The sequence below is a fragment of the Cyprinus carpio genome, chromosome A24 (assembly GCF_018340385.1).
Source record: "Cyprinus carpio isolate SPL01 chromosome A24, ASM1834038v1, whole genome shotgun sequence".
Classification (NCBI taxonomy): Eukaryota; Metazoa; Chordata; class Actinopteri; order Cypriniformes; family Cyprinidae; genus Cyprinus; species Cyprinus carpio.
The window spans coordinates 24,386,172-24,412,717 of record NC_056595.1 but is presented as its reverse complement, the minus strand read 5'-3'; the positions used below and the strand labels follow the sequence as shown (position 1 = coordinate 24,412,717).

The 26,546-nt window shown below is 31.6% G+C and overlaps 1 protein-coding gene and 1 pseudogene across 1 annotated transcript; one reads left to right on the top strand and one right to left on the bottom strand.

Annotated features, from left to right (window-relative positions):
- LOC122135431 overlaps positions 1 to 7,882 on the bottom strand; it is a 189,959-nt pseudogene extending 182,077 nt beyond the window's left edge.
- Positions 7,883 to 9,555: 1,673 nt separating this feature from the next.
- On the top strand, positions 9,556 to 26,350 carry LOC109101982 (WD repeat-containing protein 48-like). The gene is made up of 19 exons (XM_042714843.1): positions 9,556 to 9,655; positions 10,794 to 10,934; positions 11,014 to 11,092; positions 11,177 to 11,259; positions 13,055 to 13,184; positions 13,955 to 14,043; positions 14,361 to 14,462; positions 14,717 to 14,941; positions 16,241 to 16,315; positions 17,162 to 17,264; positions 18,676 to 18,773; positions 18,842 to 18,949; positions 19,026 to 19,122; positions 19,205 to 19,295; positions 21,465 to 21,566; positions 21,648 to 21,735; positions 21,812 to 21,888; positions 23,661 to 23,850; positions 25,544 to 26,350. Exons 1-19 carry the CDS (start codon positions 9,608 to 9,610, stop codon positions 25,637 to 25,639), a joined length of 2,022 nt encoding a protein of 673 aa, XP_042570777.1. The 5' UTR covers positions 9,556 to 9,607; the 3' UTR covers positions 25,640 to 26,350.
- Positions 26,351 to 26,546: the final 196 nt, after the last annotated feature.

Below are 26,546 nucleotides of genomic sequence, written 5' to 3'. Positions count from 1 at the left end.
GAGCGTGGATATTATTAAAATGAAGTGAGTTTATGGTTAAAACAAGAAGAAATCTGCCCATGGGGTCAGAAAAAAAAAGTTTTCATTCCCTATTGACACATATTTGTTCACGATTTAAGCATAAACTCATTTAATTTTATTCAGTTTCTCAAAACATTTGTTCAGTCTGCATCTCAGGTAAATGTATCTTGAAAATGAATATTGTTTTGCTTTGAGCACTGGCCAACAAAACACCTGATGGCTGCCGGAATCGATGTGTGTGCAGTTCTGAATGCATCTGAACTGTTTGTCAATAATGGCTCCACACAAAAGCATGTCCTAAACAAATCTGAGGAGTTCAGTGCATTGAGGGCCCTTCCAAACTCACAGAAGCTCTCCATTCTGAGTGCATTTAACCCGTGCATCTCTGATGCTGGTGATGCATGCAGTCGTTTAGAAAAGCTTGTTTTAATGATGCAGGTATGACGATCAGACGCTTTCAAGAAAAGAAACACTCACAGGCTGCCAGCACACAGAGCTTTAAGAGAAAGTTTCAGGTGCACCAAAGAAAATTGTTGTAGAAATAACTTCTGCTCAAAAATTGCTATTATATTCCACAAATAAAAACTGTGTTTTCTTGTAAAACACTCAAAAAACTCATTTTTGCATGCATGGATGAAGACGTGTTTATTGTCTCATTTCAGTACAAAAATGTAAATATAATATTTTGCATTAGGAAAATCATGCCTGTTTTGGGGCCATTAAGATTTTCATCAATTAAGCACATTTTCTCATTACTAAAAATGTCTCTCTTATTGTATTTATTTTTTATATTTACTATATATAATTTCTTCAATGCTGCTTCTCAAAAATTCCGTAATACAATAAACATTTATTAGTATATAATCAGGTATTATACAGGTATTATAAAGAGGTTTTATAATAAATATCGCTATAATAAATTAATAAATATTAATTCGAAATTATTAATGCCACAATTTAAGTGATTGTGTTATACAGTAATTATTTTTTATTAAAACCGGTATAAAATCAAGGTAATATAACAAATATTGCCTTCATAAATTATTAATTTGCAATTATTATTTCCACAATTTAAGTGATTATACAATACAGCCATAATACATAATAATAATAATAATTAAATAATAATAATAATTTGTAATTATTATTGCCACAAATATTTTTATTTTTTATTTTATTTTTTATTCATGCATTACAGTAATGAGAATTTGTCGTGAAAATGTTAGATTATTACTCCCACAGTTTAAGTGATTCTTAAATGGTTAAACCAGTACACAGTGAAGTCAATAACAAATATTGCCATAATGAATGAATACATAATTAATTATAAATTATTACAAGTGATAAACCATTGTTTTTCTGCATCACAGTAAAGAAAATTAGATTTTTTTTCTTGCATTACAGTAATGTCACGAAAATACTGGAGACAAATCTTAATGAGCCTATGTTATCACAACGGATTCAGTGAAACGGACCTGCATGGGGTCATTTGTAATGATATACCTGCCACAAATAGTCATAAGAGTTTCAGATTTTCCTTATGAAACGGCTCGATTGTCACCCGCAGCATGACTCGACGCATTAAACCGCAGTCGAGTTCTCGCAATATGAAACATGAATCATGCATCGCTTAAGTTCCTGTTACGCAGATGATCGCATTATGCAGCTATCACTGCATTACACTAATGGCTCACTGTATTTTCTCTAAGACGGCCCATAAGAGCCCATTAAAGACGGACCGAGGTACAGTACGCTGGTTCACTGTGACACGGATTGCAGCACAACCTTTGCAACCTTGTAAAGGTGATTGATAGAAGCAAAGCTGCAAATCTTTTTATGCCGAAGAGCAGCGTTAACCTTTTTCCTTGAGTTCAGTCGGTAAGAAACGCAGAGGGTTCAAGGACAGTTTAAACCAGTAGCTCAAGGTCTGCTGTTATGTGACATGATGGAGATATGCAACTTCTGCCCGTGTGGAGATGTGAGGGTTATATTTCACCCAGAATCAACAGAATTTTTTTTTTTTTTTTTTTTTGCATGACAAATTAAGGTTTTTGACCTTTATGAATCATTGCATTATTTTTATCATGATTGAATATGAGTTTTAATTTCTGCAATTCTCATTACTCATCCTATCTTGACATTTTATTTAAATATATTTTTAAATAAATTTAAATAAATTAAACAACAGCCATTTACAATATGTTTGCATTCATTCGTTTAGTTAACATAAACTCACAATAAAAAGTGCTTTCAGCACATTTATTAATCTTAGATTAATAAACATTTAATAATACATTATTAAAATCAAAAGTTGTATCTATTATTAGTAACACTTCAAGGTTGCATTAGTTATCATTAATTAACTACGTTAGTTAACATGAAGTAACAACGAAAAATACTTCTAAAGGATTTACTGTATAAATCTTAGTTTATATTAATAAATTATTCAAATCAAAAGTTGCATATGTTAATATTATCAGTAACACTTTACTATAAGGTTACATTTGTTATTTCATGAACTATCAATGAAAAATGCTTCCAACACACTTATTAAACCTAATATCAATTTCGAAGCTCACTAATAAATTATTAAAATCAAAAGTATCTGTTAATATTATTTAACTGACCTGAGCTAATATGAACAAACAACGAATAGTTGTATTTTTATGAACAAAGATTAATACTGTAACAAATGTATTGCTGGTTAGTTATTGGTAATTAATGCATTAACAAATGTTGACTAATGGAACCTCAATGTAAAGATCTTAACAAATGCACATTAAAATTTATTTCTAGTTTTCATTATAATGAGATTTAATGCACAATGCCAATCATCTTAATGGTCCTAAAACCGACCGAACTCTTTATTTTTTAATTATAAGTGATTTCTTTATTATGATTTTGAGGTCAGATATGACACATTCTTGAGAAGACGCTTATTTAAGAGCAGCTGTGTGTGTGATTGTGACTTCAGGAAAGCACTGGAATGATCTCATCAATAAAAGGGGCTTTACAGCAGGGTTCACATTCCCTCGAGGCTTCGTTCAAAGCCCAGATTAGAGGGCAGCCATTCGCTAGTGTGGGCTTTCTTCCTCTGTGCGCATGGATGAAAAGCGTCCAGCACCTAAACTTAGACCAGGTTACAGACCACGGTCAGCGCGGGTCATTTTCAGAGAGGAAGGTGGGCATGAAGGTTACTCATCATGTGTCGTTTTCTGATGACACAAAACAATGACATAACAACAACCCTGCGGTAGGAACACAGCTGTCCTTGAAGCCTGGATATGAGTCCCTCTGACGGGTCGTTGTTTGACCACCCAAAGGGGCAAAGGTCACTACGGCCTAATTGGCACAAGTGTTTTCACCGCTGATAAAAGGTCAACTGACTAGATTTAACCCTAACCAGATTGAACTTTAACAAGATTTCTGAACTGGGAACAATGATCAGAATTGATATATATATATATATATATATATATATATATATATATATATATATATATATATATATATATATATATATATATATATATATATAAATTAAATCAAATAAATAAATAAATGCAAAAATAAATAAAATAAATGTAATCAAATAAATATTAAAAAATATAATATTATATATGATATGATATTTCATATTCATTTTCATTTTGAATATATATATATATATATATATATATATATATATATATATATATATATATATATATATATATATATATATATATATATATAAATATATATATATATATGTGTGTGTGTGTGTGTGTGTGTGTTTCTTATTTATTATTTATTATTTATGTTAACATACCAAACTGCTTAAACTACTTATATTTGCCTGCTTGTGAAAATATATGTTTTATGAGATAAAAAAAATATATATTTTATATGTATGTTTATATGTTTTTTCCCCCCAAAGGGCTGAAAATGTTATATTATGTATATATAAATTATGTATATATTATATATAATATCTTATGAGATACATTTTTCAGTAACTACTTATATACTTATAACATAATTTATAATAAAATTGTAAATCTCAGTAACTACTTATATTTTTTCTAATATACATAATTTTAACAAAATTTTTTTAAAACATTTTGAACTGGGAGAAATTATCATACGTTTTTATTTCAGAATTTATATATATATATATATATATATTATATATATAATATATATATATATATATATATAGATATATATATATATATATATCTATATAAATTCTGAAATAAACGTATGATAATATATATATATAAATATATATATATATATATAATATATATATATATATATAATATATATATATATATATATATATATATATATATATGTTGTTAAAATTGTATATATATTGTTATATATATAGTATAAAAATTTAAATAAAAAACTTTACACACACACACACAAACACACACACAAACACACACACACACACTATATATATTATATATATATATATATATATATATATTTATATATATATATATATATAATTTTTTTTTTTTCCAAAAAGTTAAAGAATGTTCAAATATATATGTTTTAGCTATATTGCACACCTTCATTAATTGCTCCAATTCTGTATTTCCCCTGTATACATCTCCGGGGGATGAAGAAAGATCTGCTGACAGCTTATACAGCCCCGCGACCCCCAGCGGCTGATAACTGTTTATCATTCGGTCAAACTAGCAGTGGGTGCCGTGTAGCCCCACAGAAGTGCTGATGTATAGTTTCAAACCTGCGTCCGTCTAATGGCTTCGCTCTGTGCTGATCTAATGAGGAACGTGTTAAATTTGGCTCAGTGACAGACCAGAACTCTCCCCCATTGTGCAGGAGAGCTCGGAGATCCAGGTTCTGACCAAATTATGTCAAAATGAAACATTGCTTGTCATTGTTTTCATAATAGCAGAATAAAGTGGATACTTTGAAGTCAAGCTGGGTTACAAAAGAAACAAAGTGTGAAAGAAACAACAGCGTAGTCAAGTGTGCGTCCACACAGGGGACAAAAACTGTCTCGGATTGCTTAGATGAGAATAGATGAGGCCATAGGGCACTTGTCACAAATAAATTACGAGTTGGAAAACAAATAATGATTACAAGGTCAGCGCTGCTGCTACAATCGCACAGCGTCCAGCGTTACCATCAGTGCTTCTCACAACCTCAAGACAAATAAAACAGGATTTTTCATGGAATAGTTCACCCAAAACTGAAAATTTGCAAAAATGTGCTCACCCTCAGGCCATCTGACATCAGGATGAGTTTGTTTCTTCATCAGGTTTGGAGAAATGTAGCACTGCATCAGTGTCTCAGCAATGGATGCTCTGCAGTGAATGGGTGCCGTCAGAATGAGAGTCCAAACAGCCCATAATCCATAATAATGTTTGCATCTCCTGTTGTCTCTCACATCAAAATCCAGACACATATTTGTTTAGAGCTGTTTAAACACTGCTTGATCTGTGCAGATTTCTCTCCTGATTCAGACCAGAACACTTTTTCACTGGAGGAAGTGTCATTATGGATTATGGACTCTATGTATTTTAATTAAAAATGTCTTAATGCTGGTTGTGTTTCAGCTTTTGTCTTCTCCAGATGTTAACTGATGGACTGGAGTGCTGTGGATTATTATTGTGATGTTTTTATCAGCGGTTTGGACTCTCATTCTGACGGCACCCATTCACTGCAGTGCATCCATTGCTGAGACACTGATGCAGTGCTTGTTTTTTCTGAGTATGATTTTGATGTGGACTCATCCTAATCTTTTCTGCAGATCTGATGAAGAAACAAACTCTCGGATGGCATTTTTGTGTGTAATTTTTGTTTATGAATTATGTTTTACTCCTATTAACCCTTTCCTGGTTGATCCAGTCCAGAGTCTGGATCAGCTCAAACAGCAATAGTCTTTTTAATCACAGTGTCGGCCTGTCAGCCGCAACCAATCAGAACAGACTAGAGCGAGATCCCAAGAGATCATTCATCATCAGCTGACAACATAACAGATGACTCCCTGTTCATCATAATTAGGGTGAAGTGGCATGAGCCATGATTCTTAGCACGGGCCTTTTGAATAAATGCAAATAACTATTAAATCACTGAGAATTATCACATCAAGCATTACTGTCTCTGTTACGATCACTTCCTCTGTTTATCCACAGCACACACACACACACACACACACACACACACTCAGAGAGAGAGAGAGAGAGAGAGAGAGAGAGCTCTTATATGCCATATCATACAAGGAACTTGTTTAAAATAAATAAAAATGCTTGTACGTTAAATTATATTTGTATGCAAGTATCTTAGTTCAGCAAAATAATGATTGCTTCATTATTATTATTTTATTTACTTTGGATGTCATGGCAGAGCACAGCACTGAAAGCATGCTATAGCATCTAAATTAACAAGTTTTATTCCAAAAGTATGTGTAAATATTAATATATTCATTAAAAAAATAAATAAATAAATAACTGAATAACTGTAACTGAAAGGTTCAGATCAGGTAGGAATAGATCTTTGCAAATGTACATTTTATTTTAGTACTGTTTATAATTCATTTTAACCGAACTGAATTGAAAAATACATGTAATGATAATTATTAGCTTTGTAGACATCGTTATTATTTCGTAATAATTGTTGCTGACGGGGCTGTCATAGTGCCACTGTTCCCATCAGCGCTTTACCTTCGTTTTACCAACAAGAATTCACGATTTTGTCTCTGACTCTTACTTTAGTCGGATTAAACATGTAAAAGAATGTCGTGTGAGATTTTTTCTTTTACCTAATTTCTGATCTCAGAGTGTTTTCAGCACCTTGGACAAGAGCGCGCGGTGACGCGAGGCGCGTTCCTGCTGCTGACCTTTTTAAGACAGCAAGGAGCGAGTGTTTCTTTTCAGGTTTAAAACAGCTGGTATCACAACAATACTAAATGTTTTTTAAAAGTTTAACTACTTGCCTTTAGTCTTAAAAACAGCGCGCACGAGCGAGACGCGCGCAAAAAAAATAAAAAAAATACAAACAGCGCTACTCACACACACACACCTGTTCATATTCCTGTAAACCACACACAAACACACACACATGAACAGAAAGCGTTCAGAATAGCAGAATCGGATCTGATGTGATTAAACAAGCACGCTTGTCATGCATACTGTTAAAGTATAACGCTATTATCAACAAGAAATATGTTTCTGACTTAATTGCGTCATTAGGAATCAACAGCGTCACAAACATCCGCTCAAAATATGAATCTTTGCACTCATAAAATGTCATTAAATGCAATTGTCATTAAACAACCAGACAGCAATGCATTTCAAGCGGAGGACTAGGAACGATCAGCCTGTTTCCTTTCAAATCTGATTTGTGGCGTGTTTTATTGCACAAAATCAGAGACTTTCAAGAACAGATATATGATGGTTTGCGATAAAAAAATTAGAAACTTCTTTCTTTTTTTTTCTTTTTTTTTTTTTGCATTTTAAACGAAAAATAAAAATAATAAAAGGAATCCACTTACATGTGAAACTTCAGCTGAATGTGCGCGAGTGTTCACACATGTCCTCTGATCAACAGAAAGAGCCACAGGAAAGCCATGGTGAAAATCCCCAGCAATCAAAACAAGTTGCGCATTTAATGCTCCAAGTTCAGTCTGAAGTGACTCCGCGCGCTCAGGAGGAGGAAAAGACCATTAAATCCCCTCTTTCACATCATCCTGACCGTCTGTCCTGTCCCCGTGCCATTGATCCGCAATCCCACAAACACACAGAGACCCCAGCACACGAGCTTCTCCTGGATGTGCGTCTCAGACTGAACTGATCTGAGAGCAGCAGAGAGCCAGCGCTTCGATGTTCCGCCTCCTCTGCGAACACCATCTGCTCCAGCCACAGCTTGTTTGGGCAAAAACTGAACAAAGTGCATCGTGTTGAGTCACGTGCATTGTTTCAGGTTAGTTTTTTTGTTTGCTTCCTCCTCCCTTTAAATATTACATTAAGCGCACTTTGTTTTTAATAATCAGGATTTGGGTATCAAAACTGAAATTTGATATATGCATGGCTTTTTAATTAGAATGAGATACAGATTCATATGCATTCATATAACTTATCAAATATACCCAGTATCTGCCTAATATACAGTGCATACGAAATACAGAACGCAGTGCATTAAGTGGTTAAGCTCACACACATTGACTAGAGAGAATGATAATCTGTCGTATTATTAAAAAAAATATGTCCGTGCTGTACTTTATATGAAGTTGTTGAACTAAAAGCGGAGTGTACAGTAAATGAAGCGGAATATGAGTTCATAACTCCATCTGTTGGTCAGAGAAAGCATCGCAGAATAATGCAGTTTTAATAATGCATGGTCTTTAATTCAAATATCAGTGCGATAGATTGATATTTTTTTTATTTTAAATGTACAATTAATTGTTTAAACACTCACTGTCTGTAGGAATGAGTAGGCTATACACTTTACTGAATATAATGCATTGCAATTAAGAGGCTGTTCTCAAAGAACACACTGCTTTTCCATTTTCGTCTTTACACGGCCGACGTCAAATTTACACTGCAGAGGCGGCACAGAGGCGCTTCTGAAGTGGCATGTAGGTGTCTTTACACAGACTGATTAATGCTGCTTAGAGGTGCATGGCTTAAATGCATTTCCTAGAAGCTATAATTGATTCTGAGCAGGCATAATTTAGCTGGCTTTTATGCGGTATCTTTACACACATTGCAGCCTTAACTCAGCCTGAAATGCATAGGTGTGAAATATCTGAGTAAGCGTAATTAATTATTGTACTTGAGCATCTTTTTTGCATGGTCTGTAGTATCAAAGATATTAGCAACTTTTACTATATTTTTTAATAAGTATCTGTACTGTTTACTACATTTGTAATGAGTGTTACACATTACATTTTGCATGGCACCTAGCTTCTTCTGCAGTGATATCGCCAACTATATGACGCTGAAAGTGCTATATTTCGTGCGTTTTGCCCTTTTACTCACACAAACTTGTCAACAAGGCTCTAGTTTGGGTGAATGTGAGTTCCTCAGCAATGGCACTGAGGCCGAAAGCAGCTCATCCAGTGCAAGAATGCGTTCACTTTTTAATTTTACTTAACATTATTCTTTCAACTATTCTCCTGTAGCTATTCTTATCCTGTTATTATTGTAAAAGCAAACAAATTAAGCCGAGAAAAAAAAATGCATAACATTATTTTATTTATCCATTATACTGAAGAGACTTTTTTGAAGGATTATTTTTATTTTTATTTATTTATTTATTTATTTATTTATTTTGCAGCTTTGAGCCTATATTTGTACAGAACTTGCAAAAAAAAAAAACAACTAAAAAAACGTGTTTTGCGTTTTTCCCTTGCGTTTGTGAAAGGCCACTAAATATGTATGTATGTTTTAAAATAAATAAAATCACATACAAATACTATATCATCACTCTTATGCTAAATTGTGTATTTGCGCGTGTTCTGCGATTTATTTATTTTTATATCATCCATTCGTTCTCCTCCCGCCTCTTGCGCGCCGGCTCTTCTTGGCGTGGCGGAAGTGACGTCACGACGTCAACATGCAAGATGGCGACGCATCACAGGCAGAATGCAGCGGGGCGCAGGAAAGTGCAGGTGAATGTGTCGCGCTTGCGAGTGCGTGTGCGATGTTCGTGTGCGATTTGTGCGACGACGCGAGCCTCCAGAGTGCAGCTCGTTGTGTGATTACTGTTTTAAACGCGGATGCGAGCGTTTGTGTGGCGCACAGGGAGGGGAAGGCCAAAGGCTGTGTCTCAACATCTAGTGTGCTGCCTACCGTACTGCGATCTCTGAGTCAGGCGTCTAAGTATGCAGTATACTAAGTCTGTATGGACTGAACTGGATTCTAATAAATCATCTCGCGTCAATAATCCGTCCATACATATGCACACTGGTATATTTAGAAGACTAATAAATAGCAATAATTATTAATCCTTTGCTTTTAGTCTGAATTTACCATTTAAAATTTCTGTTTTAATATACTTTAAAATGTAATTTATTTCTGCGATGCGCAGCTGTATTTTCAGCATTATGAAAAAAAAAAACTGACCAGAAACTTTTGAACCGTAGTGTATATTGTTACAAAATATTTATTTTTTGATTAAAAATGCTGTTCTTTTAATTAAAAAAAAAAAAATATATATATATTTTTTATTGTCCTCATTTGTAAGTTGCTTTGGATAAAAGTGTCTGCTAAATAACTAAACGTAACAAATCAGCATATTATTATGATTTCTGAAGATCATGTGACACTGGAGACTGCAGTAATGTTGCTGAAAATACAGCTTTGATCGCAGAAATAAATTACAGTTTAACACATATCATAAAATAAAATGGTTATTTTAAATTTAAATAATATTTCACAATTTTACAGTTTTTTCGGTATTTTTCATCAAATAAACGCAACCTTGATGAGCACTTCTTTAAAACGCGTTAAAAATCTTCCTGAACCCAAACTTCTGAACACATACATGATATTCTGCCTTATCCTTACATTTCCGTTATACATAAAGTGTATTTTATAAGAAAAGATAAAAATTTTTTTTTTTTTGGAAATCTGTAAAAGTGTTTTATAAAGCAAGTGATCTGATGAATAAAAGCAAAAAAAAAAAAAAAAAACAGTGCAGCGTTTTTCATTAAAAAGGTTGATATTTCTGTGAGATGATAGTAACACTTTAGAAAGCACACATCATAACATATGAACTAAAGTGGCTGAATCTGCTGTTTTATGCAGGTGTCATACGTGATCAGAGACGAGGTGGAGAAATACAACCGTAATGGAGTCAACGCACTTCAGCTGGATCCGGCTCTGAACCGGCTCTTCACCGCCGGACGAGACTCCATCATCAGGATCTGGAGCGTTAACCAGCACAAGGTGAGCCGTCCGTCGCTCGCCGAGCGATCCCCGGAGCCTTTGAAATGACGCTCCGCTCCTGTGTGTGTGTGTGTTGCAGCAGGACCCGTACATCGCATCGATGGAGCACCACACAGACTGGGTCAACGACATCGTCCTCTGCTGCAACGGCAAAACACGTGAGCGTCTGCCGCCGCGGTGCACTTCTCATGTGCTCGTGCGAGCGCCGTACAGATGAACATGTGTCTGTGTTGTGTCTGCAGTGATATCAGCGTCGTCAGACACCACGGTGAAGGTCTGGAACGCACACAAGGGCTTCTGCATGTCCACACTGCGAACACACAAGGTACAGCTAGTGCTCGTTTAGTCAGACGGTTTTAATTTACATATTTAGTCAAGCTTGTCCTGTTTCTGTTTAGCCGGCTAAATGTTTCAGTCAATGAATAATAGTTAAACTCATTAAAAAAAGCTCAGAATTATAATCGAAAATATTTTATTATATTTATATATATATATATTATATTATATTTGGACTTTGTTTGACCTCATCTGTGATTTATTACAGGCTTTTTAACCCTTTAACTGTCACCCCCCATTTCTTAAAATAGGCATTAAAGTGCACTATCCAAACTTAAATTGTTGTATTTTATGAACACTTTGGAATATAGACCTAAGGTTGGTCTCTTTTTAAAGAAGAAAATTAGCAGATTTTGGCAAAAGTATCAAAAAGTTATAGAAGTTTAAATGTACTGTAAATAAAATGCGCTATATTAATTTTATTTTATTTTATTTTATTTTATTTATTATAAATATTTTACATAACAGGTTTTAACTCTAAAATTGGTATAAAATTAAAGCCTTGTGTCTAAATAAGTTATGTTCCAAATTTGAAGTTGATATGAAAGAAATTGAGGTTCCTGTGAGATTTTATTTAGGGGCGTCATACCACAAACAGCCACTGGGAGCCATCAAAACTCCTTTGAATTTTGTTTAATGAATTCTTCCCTAGATTTCTCTGTCCAGTTTTACTTCAATACTCAAAATAACCACCAAATATGGAATCCTGAGACTCAGACCTTTCCAATGATATGTTTGTTGCCAAGATTATAAAAAGTTTTGATTCTTAAAGACCGTAATGCATTTTGTAATATGACACTTGACACTGCCAACTAATGGGGAGGAGACCGCCATAAGATTTTAAAGTACCATTTCCATGGTAACGCAATGTCTCAGGATGAATCTTGGGCTTCTAAGCTTTCAAATGATATATAATTTATGATGATTACTAAAAGATTTTATAGAGAAAAAGGACAACAAAATAAAAGAGCGCCAAGCGTCCCACAGGTGGGACGGTGACAGTTAAGGGGTTAATATATAAATGAATATCAAAGACTTAGATATGCACTCTTTCTGTCTACTTTATGAAAACTGGCAAAAACAAACATTTTAACATTTTTAATAGTAATTCCAATAATTCCAGATTGCAGTGATGTTTCTCTACAGTTGATATTAAGTTGATATTCTGGTCGTGATTTTTTTTTCCAAGCACACTTTACTAATTCTAAACCACATCAGTATCTTAATAACTACTGTTAATCTTGCATTTAATCATTTAGAAGTGATAAATGGTTGCCAGATTGCAAAAAAAAGAAATGGTAAGTTTCTATTTTTTTAAAATACATTTTAGTCTTGTCTTTTTTCGTCAACGATATCGCATGTTGATATAGATATACTGATATGTATATATATATATATGTTGATATAGTTATCGCTATTGTCGTCTCGTCAAACATTTCTCGTCATACTTTTCGTTAACAAAGTTAACACTATACAGTCATAAAATGTTATGCACACATCCAAACAAACCAGGTGCATGACCAGAAACATCCAAGAAGGCCTTCAAAAAAGAACAAAATGACAGCTTTTACATTTAATAGTAAAGAAACGATGTGTTAACCCTTTATTTCCGCTGTTACGCTTTGGTTTGCAGCCCATTCGTGTTTTTAGTTTAATGCAGAGAGATCCTGGTATAAATCTGCCAGTGGAATAAATGTTTTTCATGCTCTTCTGTATTGAAGTGTGCATTGTGTTATTCTCTTTGTAAAAATTGATGTATTAGTATTTTTTTTTTTTTTTTGCAGGATTATGTTAAAGCGTTGGCATATGCTAAAGACAAAGAGCTGGTGGCTTCAGCAGGACTGGACAGACAGATCTTTCTCTGGGATGTGAACACACTGACCGCACTGACCGCTTCCAATAACACTGTCACTAGTGAGTGCTGATGTTAATTTATATATATATATATATATATATATATATATATATATATATATATATATATATATATAATATTTATTTTTTATTTTTTTTTATTGTTTAAATATGTGGTATGAAGAACACTATGTATTTATTTATTAATAATTTTTTTTTTTTTTTCAGTTTTAATAATTAATTCATTAATTAATTTATTATTTAATAATTAATGAATTCATTTATTAATTCATTTGGTTTATTTATTTTGAATAATTATATTATTTATTTATTTATTGTTATTAATTAATTAATTAATTTTATTTATTTAATTTTGAATAGTTTATCAATTTATTATTAATAATTAACTAATTAATTAAATAATTTATACATTTATTTATTTGTAACAGTTAATTTATTAAATTATTATTTAATAATGTATTTGTTGTTTATTTATTTATAATTAATAAATGTGTTTATTTATTTTTAATAATTAATTCATTAATTTGTTTGTTTAATAATTAGTTCATTTATTATTTAATAATTAATTAATTCATTTATTTGTTTATTTATTTTTAATAATTAAATTTATTTATTATTAATTAATTAGTTTATTTATTTATTTTTAATAATTAATCTTTTTATTATTATTATTATTAATTAATTAATTCAATAATTTATACATGTATTTATTTATTTATTTGTAACAATTAATTTATTATTTAATAATTAATTTATTGTAATTTATGTATTATTAATCATTTATTTATTTATGTTTTCATGTTGTACAGCGTCTTCTCTCAGTGGGAACAAGGACTCCATCTACAGTCTGGCCATGAATCAGATGGGGACGGTTATAGTGTCAGGATCCACCGAAAAGGTTTAAATCCCCAAATCTGACATCACAATGCATTTAACACACAGGATGTGATGTATTTGTCAGTGGGGAGTGCATGCAAGAAACTGGATTGTGGCTATTTTGGTCAACTTCTTTAAATAGCATTTGCATAGTGTTTTATAGATATATATCAAGATCATGCAAAATAAGAGGCAAAATTTGCATTACATGTTGTCTCTACAGTAATTTCCAAAAATGCTGATGTTGTATAGAGTGATGTATTTCTTCTTCTTCTCACGATGTCGCCTGATTTCTTCGCTAGTTTCAGATTATCGTTGTTTCGTTGATTTCTTCATCAGGTTCTGAGAGTGTGGGACCCGCGAACCTGTGCCAAACTGATGAAGCTGAAAGGACACACAGACAACGTCAAATCCCTGCTGCTCAACAGAGACGGGACTCAGGTGAGACACACACACTTTGTTAGTAGAATGTTATTTTTCTGGGAAAGTATAATTATAATGAATTCATTCTATGAATTAATAATTTATTCAAGTGAAGAACTGGTGCATTTTTTGCATGCAATGCATATAATGAATGTCTATTAATGCAAAAGTTAATATGCATGCTTTTCAGTTGCGTGTGCATTGTCACGTCAGTTTTACGGTGGGCTGTAGCCGGTTTTAAAAGCCTCTGAGCTCTGGTTTTGTGTGGTCAGTGTCTTTCGGGGAGCTCAGACGGGACGATCCGGCTCTGGTCTCTGGGTCAGCAGCGCTGTATCGCCACGTACCGCGTTCACGACGAGGGCGTCTGGGCGCTGCAGGTCAACGAGGCCTTCACACATGTGTATTCTGGAGGCCGCGACCGGAAGATATACTGCACGGATCTCCGCAGTCCTGACATCCGTGTGCTGATCTGTGAGGAGAAAGCTCCTGTGCTGAAGGTGCGAAACAGTGAATACAGCAACATACACTTACACAAGCGTTTCTTTAACTTCTCATGAAGAAACCTTCAGTTTCACACATTTCTCTTGGACTTATAATTATTATTATTTTTTAATGTAGTTCTATTGAAATTATATATATATATAGGAGAAATTTTCAGTTTCACACATTATATATATAGACTTATAATTATTATTATTTTTTAATGTAGTTATATTTTTATATATATATATATTTGTGATGTTTATTGATTTATAGATTTTTAAATTTTTTTTTTTTTTATATATAATATGTGTGAGTGCTGTGTATATTCATTATGTATATATAAAGACACACATGTGCAGTATATATTTTGAAAAAAATTACATTTATTAAAATGCATAGATTTATATTCGTATAAATACACACACACACACACACACATATTTAATATATAAACATATAACACATTTTTCTTAAATATATGCATGTGTGTGTATCTGTATATACATAATGTGTGTGTGTACTATGTATATTTATTATGTACACAAAAACTTTTATTTTGGATGCAATTAATCATTTCCCAGCACTAATAAAAAAATATATATTTATACTTATGAAATACATGTATCTATATTAAATATGAATTTTTTTTTTTTTAAATTATATATATGGCTAAATATATGTGTATATATACATGAAAAATATATAAAATATAATACAAAATATTATGTCAAATTATTTATTTTTTATTTTATTATTAAATGCAAACACACAAAACAAAAAGAAAATATGTATCATGTAATTTAAGTGTATTTGAAATATATAATGTACTAAATATTACATAAATATGAAACAAAATAAAATACAAAATACATGAAAAAAATATATATATAACAAAATTTTTAAAATAAATTATTTAATTTATTTTTTATTTAATTTATTAAAGGTAAACACAGAAAACAAAAAGAAAATGTCATGTAATTTAAGTACATTTGAAAAAAAATAAATGTACTAAATATTAGATAAATATAAAATATAAAACATATCAAATAAAATACCAAAACAATTTATATATATATATATATATTATTATTATTATTATTTTTTTTTTTTTTTTTTTTTTAATATAAATATGAAAGAAATAGATATAATAACACTTAAAAAGATATATAAAGAAAATGTATAGCAAAGCTCCCCACAGAGTTGAAATGAAGGGTGCAGGTTCCTGCGTCACGCAGCAGCTGTGGAGCGTCAGCAGCTGATGGGAAGTCAGTGAAAGTTGCTGAAGTGTGAATGTGTGCTCTTCTGTCTCTCAGATGGAGCTGGACCGGTCAGCTGATCCGCATTCGGCCATCTGGGTTTCCACCACAAAGTCCACGGTTAATAAGTGGGTAAGTGCAGCTGCTCCACACACACATCTACAGCCGAGCTTCAGATATTCTGCTGCGTCTTCCTCCACTCATTAATTACTGTCCCTTCAGCTAAATATCCCTGCAGTGCTGCTGTTTGTAGGTAACGCTTTAAATTGTTGTCGCATCTTAAAATAGTAGAATGCTTGTGTTAATTATGCAGTTCACACTTTTCATCTGAAACTGAAGCGGTGGACAAACAGAAGGAATATTGTCACTATTGCATTCACTGAAGAATTATTACATATGATGCATTAATACTGATTTTATCCGGTCACAGTTTGACTGAGAAGTCTGTAATTTAAACGATCAGCAATTTTACCTTTAGTTACATGGCTTTTAGTTAATTCTCCAGTCGCACTGAATAGTGTTGATGTTAGTTATTTAAGCTTTAACACGTAAAAATTTTTTTTTACAAAAAGTAAATAATTTTTTTTTAAATAAAAATTTTTTTATATTTACTAAAAATATTTTTTTTAAATTATATTAATATATTTATATAAATTAATTTTATTTCGGATACTTGAATTTCAGCTGTTTTACTAAAATAACAAACTAAAACAAATAAAACTAGAAATGATTAAAAACTATATGCATATTATTTTATATTTTACAAATTATAAAAACACAACAGAATGGCTAAAATCTTAAATAAAAGTGGAACTGAAAAAATAAAATCTAATACAAAATATTTAACAGAAACTGTGATACTTTAATAACACTGGTCCATAATTTCATTTCTGTGTTTGTTTCTTCAGAAACTGTAGAAATAAGTCTGTTCTCTTGATATTGGGCGTTGTTTTGAGTAATGTCTCTGTGTTTTTTCAGTCTCTGAAGGGTATTCTTAATTTCCGAGCGTCTGGTGATTATGACAATGACTGCAGCGCTCCGCTGACGCCGCTGTGCACGCAGACTGAACAAGTGATCAAAGGTACGAGCCTTTTACAGGATCTTCAGATACCTTTAATAACAATAATCGCCAGCCAACAGCATCTTTAACATGATGTTGTATTTGTTCGTAATGTAAAAGTTATAATTATTTTTGTTTATTTTTTGTCATAATTTGTATTTTTATATTTTCTATTTGAATTTATAATTTTTATAATATAAAAAAATTCTTTGGTTTATATTTAGTTTGTGTTTATTTTGTGTTTATTTAATAATTATTAAGTTTGCTAAAGTAGTGTGTGTATATATATATATATATATATATATATATATATATATATATATATATATATATATACAAATTATACATATATGTTTGTTTATAATGCTACATAATTATTTTTGTTTATTTTTTGTCATAATTAGTATTTTTATATTTTCTATTTATAATTTATATTTTTATAATTTTGTTTTTCTAAAGTTTATAATTACTGTGTATATATAATAATTATTAAGAATAATATATTAAGTATTAAGTATATATACACACACACAAATTATACATATAAATTTGTTTACAATGCTACATAATAATTTTTTTGTCATAATTTGTATTTTTATATTTTCTATTTTAATTTAGAATTTATATTTTTATGGTTTTTAAATTTAGTTTTGCTAAAGTTTATAATTACTGTGTGTATATATATTATTAAGATTAATATATTAAGTATTAAGTATATATACACACACAAATTATACATATTTGTTTTTTTTATAATGCTCCATAATAATTATTTTTTGTTTATTTTTTTTACATAATTTGTATTTTTCTATTTTGTTTATTTTTTGACACAATTTGTATTTTTATATTTTAATTTAAATTTCTATAATTTTTTTCCTAAAGTTTATACTTACTGTATATATAAATAACTATTATTATTAAGAATAATATATTAAGTTTATATACACAAATTATACATATTTTTGTTTGTTTATAATGCTACATAATAATTATTTTTTTTTATTTTTTCCATTCTAATTTATACATCTAAAAAATTTTTTAGTTTTTCTAAAGTTAATAATTACTGTGCATATAAATAAAGTTAATATATTAATTAAGTATATATAAAAACACAAATTATAAATATTTTTGTTTGTTTATAATGCTACATAATAATTATTTTGTTTATTTTTAAACCCAATTTGTATTTTATATTTTCTATTTTAATTTATATTTCTATAGTTTTTTAATTTAGTTTTTCTAAAATGTACAATTACTGTGTATATATGTAATAATTAAGAATAATATATTAAGTATTGTTAAGCATATATATATATACACAAATTATACATATTTATTTGTTTCTTGATAATGCTACATTGTATCATCTTATAATAATGTCTCAGTTTGAATTATTTGAGCACTCAAGTGCATGTCTCGTCTTGACCTGTAGGTGGCGCCAGTATAATTCAGTGCCACATTCTGAACGACAAGCGACACATTCTGACCAAAGACACCAACAATAACGTGGCGTACTGGGATGTGCTGAAGGTAACGTTTACACGCGTGTCCCTCTACACGTGATCCGTCCGTCATGTGACCGCTCCTCTGTGTTGCAGGCCTGTAAAGTAGAAGACTTGGGCAAGATGGAGTTTGACGAAGAGATCAAGAAAAGGTTCAAGATGGTTTATGTGCCGAACTGGTTTTCGGTGGATCTGAAGACAGGGGTGCGTCACAGCAAGACATGTGTTGAGGCACATCTTCAGTGAAGGTTTTATTAATCGTGTAGCTTGTGTTTGACAGATGCTGACGATAACGCTGGACGAGAGCGACTGCTTTGCAGCCTGGGTTTCTGCTAAAGACGCTGGCTTCACCAGCCCTGACGGATCCGACCCGAAACGTGAGCCGAGCCTCCGGCGCCGTCTGCTTACGGTGACAGATGATGATAAAGATGAGTTCTGAGTGTGTGTGTTGTGCTGCAGTGAATCTGGGCGGGCTGCTGCTGCAGGCTCTGCTGGAGTACTGGCCTCGCACTCACATCAACCCCTCGGACGACGAGACCGAACTCAATCACGGGAGCGGTGAAAACTCTCAACTCTTTCTTACTACATCATCCCTAAAATGTGTTGATCTTGCCACGAAAAAACACATAGATGCTGGTATGGTGATCAATCCATCAGTCAATCCATAAAAACACTGTAACATGTAACGTTATGAAATAAATGAATATACATGTGTACAATAATATTTTTTAAAATATATAAATGCAATAATATAATGATTTTTTTTTCTCAATATAAATGTTATTATTAGTTTAGAAATTACAGTGTAATATTATTATTAACACAAATTTAATTAACATATTACACACATGTGTATATATAATGCTACATTTAATAATAATAATAATAGTTTACAGTAATTATGAACTTGCATATTGTATTTTTGTAATATAAAAGTTAATTAATTTTAGTTTAGAATTACTGTATTATATAATAACAATAATAACTTTATAACTAACATAGAATTATATTAATTATATTATATATATATTATTTAAATTACATATAATATATAATAAATATGTATATTATGTGACGTGTATTAATTATAAATATTTTTTGTTTAATGGTAGATAATAATAATAGTAATATTAATAATAATAATAATAATAAAAATGCTAACACATAATTATATTGATTTGTATATTTTTATATATGTATATGGGCATATATATATATATATATATATATATATATATATAAACGTATATTTAATATTATAAATTACATATAATATAAAATAATAAATATGTATATTATGTGACGTGTATTAATTATACATATTTTTTGTTTAATGGTAGATAATAATAATAATAATACTAACATATATAATTATATTACATTATATAAATATCTAAATTATTATGTATATTATAAATTACATATAATATATAATATGTATATTATGTGAAATATGTATATTATACATATGGTAAATAATAATAATAATAATGCTAACACATAATTATATTACATGATATAAATATATCTATATATTACATATATTTAATATTATAAATTACATATAATATATAACAAATATGTATATTATGTGACGTGTATTAATTATAAATATTTTTGTTTAATGGTAGATAATAGAATAAGAAATAGTAATATTAATAATAATAATAATAATAAAAATGCTAACACATAATTATATTACATGATATATATATATTATATATATATATATATATATATATATATATATATATATATATATATATATATATATATATATATATATACGTATATTTAATATTATAAATTATGTATATTATAAATTACATATAAAATTAAATTAAATTAAATATATACATATAATATGTATATTATGTGAAATATGTATATTATACATATGGTAAATAATAATAATAATAATAATAATAATAATAATGCTAACACATAATTATATTACATTATATATATATATATATATATATTACGTATATTTAATATTATAAATTACATATAATATAAAATAATAAATGTGTAAAAACGTGTATTTATTATATATATTTTTGTTTAATGATAGATGATAATAATAATAATAATAATAATAATAATAATAACAATAATAATACTAACATATAATTATATTACATGATATAAATATATATGTCTGTATTATGTAAAAAAGACTCAAACCCTTAAAAAAAAAATTAAATTAAATTAAATTAACTTAATTAAATTTATGCATTTAGCAGACACTTTTATCCGAAGTGACTTACAGTGCATTCAGGCTATCAATTTTTACCTATCATGTGTTCCCGGGGAATCGAACCCCCAACCTTGCGCTTCGTAACGCAATGCTCTATGGTAGATAATAATAATAATAATGCTAACATATATTAAATGATATAAATATATGTATATATTACGTATATTTAATATGATAAATTACATGTAATATTTTATAAATATGTATATATTATGTGATACATATTTTTGTTTAATGCTAGATAATGAATAATGTATTGTTTCATAACTCATTTAAATTTCATTTTATTTTCTTTATGTGGTATTTAAGTTGGAGTAGGGTTGGTTTAGTGTTTGGTTTTATTTTTTTTTGTTTTTTAACTCATTTAATTACTATATTATTATGAATCTTAAGGTTGATTTGGTTTTAGTTATTTTTTTTTTATGGGATAATGATGGTGTATGCTTTTTTTGTTTTTTGTGTGGACGGCGAGCACGAGAGCCGGATACAGAAAGGAAACGTACAGGTGCCGCCGCACACTCCGGTGATCTTCGGCGAAGCGGGAGGAAGGACGTTATTCAGGTGTGTGTCTCCTGTAGATCTTCTCTGTAGACGGCGGTGTTCGCTGATGAAATGACGTCACGGTGTTGTGTCTGTGCTCAGGCTGCTGTGTCGAGACTCCGGCGGAGAAACGGAGTCCATGTTACTGAACGAGACGGTCCCGCAGTGGGTCATCGACATCACAGTGGACGTAAGTGTCCATCAAAGCCTCTTCAAAGTGTTGTGATTCCTCTTATATAAAGTACGCTTATTTCTTTCTCTCACAGAAAAACATGCCCAAATTCAACAAAATCCCGTTCTACCTCCAGCCCCATTCGTCCTCCGGAGCAAAGACGTTAAAGAAGTACGTGTGGCCTGTGATGTTTCAGTCTGAAGCTTCTTACACAGAGACTAGAGCAGCTAATTTTTCTCTATAGAGAAGTAGACGTATAACAGTAATTTAAAGATGGACCTACAAGTTTAATCTGGATCTTGGTTTAAAGGGATAGTTCACCCCAAAAATGATAACTGTCATCATTTACTCACTTTCAAGTTGTTCCAAAGCTGTATGAGTTTATGTCTTCAGTTGAACATACAATTTAAAAATAAATAAATACATTTTGAAAAATGTTGGGTACCAAACAGTCGACGGTAGCCATTGACTTCCATAGTAGGGGAAAAAACTCTGTGGAAGTCAATGGCTACCGTCAACTGCAACATTCCAACATTCTTCAAAATAAAGTATTTTGATTTTTTTTTTTTTTTTTAAGAATGTTGGGAAACAAACAGATGACGGTAGCCATTGACTTCCACTACTAGGGAAAATCACTCTATGGAAATCAATGGGTACCGTCAAACTGCAACATTCTTCAAAATAAAGTATTTTTGAATTTTTTTTTTTTTTTTAAGAATGTTGGGAACAAACAGATGACGGTAGCCATTGACTTCCATAGTAGGGAAAAACACTCTGTGGAAGTCAATGGCTACCGTCAACTGCAACATTCCAACATTCTTCAAAATAAAGTATTTTGATTTTTTTTTTTTTTAAGAATGTTGGGAACCAAAGAGTTGACGGTAGCCATTGACTTCCATAGTAGGGAAAAACACTCTATGGAAATCAATGGGTACCGTCAACTGCAACATTCCAACATTCTTCAAAATAAAGTATTTTGAAAAATAGATTTTTTTTTAAAGAATGTTGGGAACCCAAGAGTTGACGGTAGCCATTGACTTCCATAGTAGGGAAAAACACTCTGTGGAAGTCAATGGCTACCGTCACTGCAACATTCCAACATTATCAAAATAAAGTATTTCGAATTTTTTTTTTTTTTTTAGAATGTTGGTAAACAAAACAGATGACGGTAGCTATTGACTTCCATAGTAGGGAAAAAAACTCTATGGAAATCAATGGCTACCGTCAACTGCAACATTCCAACATTCTTCAAACATTTTGAAAAATACATTTTGAAGAATGTTGGGAAACAAAAGTTGCTGGTCGCCATTGACTTATATAGTTTTCTTTTCTCCCTACCATGGATGTCAATGGCTACCGTCACCTGTTTGTTTTCCAACATTTCCAAAATTTGTTTTCCAAAATTCTTCAAAAAAAAAAAACAATTGAAAAAAATTGAAAAAAAATAATAAAATAAATTTTGACGGTAGCCATTGACTTCCATAGTAAGGAAAAAACTCTATGGAAGTCAATGGCTACTGCAACATTCCAACATTTGTTTTCCAACATTCCTTAAAATAAGGTATTTTGAAAAAGAGATTTTGAAGAATGTTGGGAACCAAATGGTTGACGGTAGCCATTGACTTCCATAGAAGGGGGAAATGTTAAAAAACACTATAGAAGTCAATGGTGAGTTTGGTTTCAGACATTCTTCAAAATACCTTCTTTTGCATTCAACAGAGGACAGAAAACTCATATAGGTTTGGAACAACTTGAAGATTAATAAATGATGCCAGTCTTCCCTTTAGTGAGGTTTTTATAAATAAATGGCAGTGGAAAAGTGGCTGACTGTTTATTTTTATCATCTGTTACACGAACAATAACTTCAGCTCATCCCTGAACACACTTGTTGGATGCCGTTGCACATAAATATGCATGAAACGTGTGTTTGTGTGCGTTTGTAGGGATCGTCTGTCGGCCAGTGACATGTTGCAGGTGAGGAAGGTGATGGAGCACGTGTATGAAAAGATCATAAACCTGGACAGCGAGTCGCAGACGGGCGCTGCGTCCGCAGAGAAGCCCAGCGAGCAGAAAGAGGAGGAGGACATGGCAGTGCTAGCGGAGGAGAAGATCGAGCTGCTCTGCCAAGACCAGGTATTTCTTTAGACCACAACAGCAGGGCAGTTTGGCTATTTCATCATTTTGATACTGTAGCTGTCATTTTTGATGGTAACAGTTTCCGGTAACACTTTACAATAAGGTTTCATTTGTTTTTAACATTAGTGTACTACATTAGAGAACTAACAATGACTGATACTTCTACTGCATTTATTAGCTTTAATGTTTATCTCTACCAGCGCCTGTATTAATGGTAAATTTGCATTTACAATGCATTTACAAATTTTGATATTTTGAAGAATGTTGGGAACCAACGAGTTGACGGCAGCCATTGACTTCCATAATAGGGGAAAAAACACGATGGAAATCAATGGCTACCGTCAACTGTTTGTTTTCCAACATTCTTCAAAATAAGATATTTTGAAAACAGTATTTTGAAGAATGTTGGGAATCAAAGAGTTGACAGCACCCATTGACTTCCATAGTAAGGAGAAGAAAAAAAACACTATGGAAATCAATGGCTACCGTCAACTGTTTGTTTTCCAACATTCTTCAAAATAAGATATTTTGAAAACAGTATTTTGAAGAATGTTGGGAATCAAAGAGTTGACGGCACCCATTGACTTCCGTAGTAAGGAGAAGAAAAAAAACACTATGGAAATCAATGGCTACCATCAACTGTTTGTTTTCCAACATTCTTCAAAATAAGATATTTTGAAAACAATATTTTGAAGAATGTTGGGAACCAAAGAGTTGACGGCACCCATTGACTTTCGTAGTAAGGAAAAAAAAACACATGGAAATCATTGGCTACCGTCAACTGTTTGTTTTCCAACATTCTTCAAAATAAGATATTTTGAAAAAAAGATATTTGAAGAATGTTGGGAACCAAACAGCTGGCGGTAGCCATTGACCTCCATAGTAGGGAAAAAAAAAACACTATGGAAATCAATGGCTACCGTCACCAACAGTAAAGTTGCATGTACAAAATACCATAGTACTGTACAATTACGAGTGTATATAAATATAAAAAAAGCAAAATTGCCCTATGGCACATTATTTATTCATCATTTTGTAGATGTAGAATTAAAAAGTATTATTGAATTTTATCCAAAAAAAAAAAGCATCCCTCTGACCGAAAGTGATTTGTGCTGTGATGAAAATCCTTAACCTAATTTAACCTTAAAAATGACCCGTCTTTTAAAAATTGCTTGAAAATCTCTTATTTTGCCGTCTATTGGATTCAATCTTTTTATCAACTTGTTTTCTTTTTTAATAGCACAGGTTTTTAGTGGGTTTTTTTTTGTTGTTGTTGTTGTTGTTTTTGGAGATGATTGATCATAGGCCTCACTGATCAGAGCTCATGCGCCTCAGTTTCTATGAAAAAAACATTATTTGTGGATAATTCTGGCTCAAAACCTGAGGCGTGTGTGCTCAGATCAGCGAGGCCTATGATCAATCATATCCAAAAGGAAAGAAATAACCCATGCTGATTGAAAGAAAACAATATGAATCCAAGATTTGGTGATATTACAGCGTAATGTGAGATTTATAAGCAATTTTTTTATAGGTTGGTCATTGTATCAAAGGGTCAAATACTCATAAACATGATCTTCCCGTGATGACTTGAACACATCAGATCTGTCGTCGTCCTGCGTATGAATTAATCAGACATGATGCACGTTCAAAGAAATGTCGTCTTTGTGGCATGATGATGTTGCTTTCGCAGGTTCTGGATCCCAACATGGACCTGCGAACGGTGAAGCACTTCATCTGGAAGAGCGGCGGCGACCTGACGCTCCACTACCGGCAGAAATCCACGTGAAGTCCCGCCCCGTCTGACTCTGCTCACCTCACATTCAAAGCACACGCTCACCTGCACTTCCTGGTTCTGTCTGACGTCTAGATCATCTTCCTCACGCATGGTTATCCGAGTGTAAACCGGCAGGAGGATCGGTGGAAGAAACGCTGGCGAATGTCAAAAAGAGTGTTTTTTGTTGTTGTTGTTAAGTTGCCACATGTAAGGTTTGCATTATTTTTTCTGGGCGTGAATCCTCTCTTGATTGATGTTTTTTTGCCGCCTCTTCCTCCTCTGCTCATTTAACATTCCACTGATGTGTTTGTTACCAATGACGTCATCAAATCCAGTCGGAGCGGAGGAACTTGTTCTTAAACGATCGTGAATCTTTGAGGAGCGCCGCCGTCTGTGTCGAAACACATCTGAGGAAGCTCCCAAGAACGCCATGTATCCCATGATGCATCTCTCTCTCTCTCTCACTAACGTGCTGTGATCATCAGTGCATCCGTTTTGTACATATATTGTAATTATTTTGTAGTCGACTTGAACTTGAGTTGGAGATTAGGAGGTTTTTATTTACGTTTCTTTTTAAGAAAATGTACGGTGTCTTCAAAAAGGTGCTTTTTCGTGTAAAACATGACGACGGAAGTGTGGAAGAACTCAAAACGTTACAAGCAGACAGAGAAACAAATGTTAGTTTTAAAGGAATAGTTCACTAAAAATTAAAACGTGCTCATCCTCAGGCCATCCAAGATGAGTTTGTTTCTTCATCAGGTTTGTAGAAATGTAGCACTGCATCAGTGTTTCATCAATGGATGCTCTGCAGTGAATGGGTGCGTCAGAATGAGAGTCCAAACAGCTGATAAAAACATCACAATAATCCACAGCACTATCAGTTAACATCTGGAGAAGACAAAAGCTGAAAAAAAAAAAA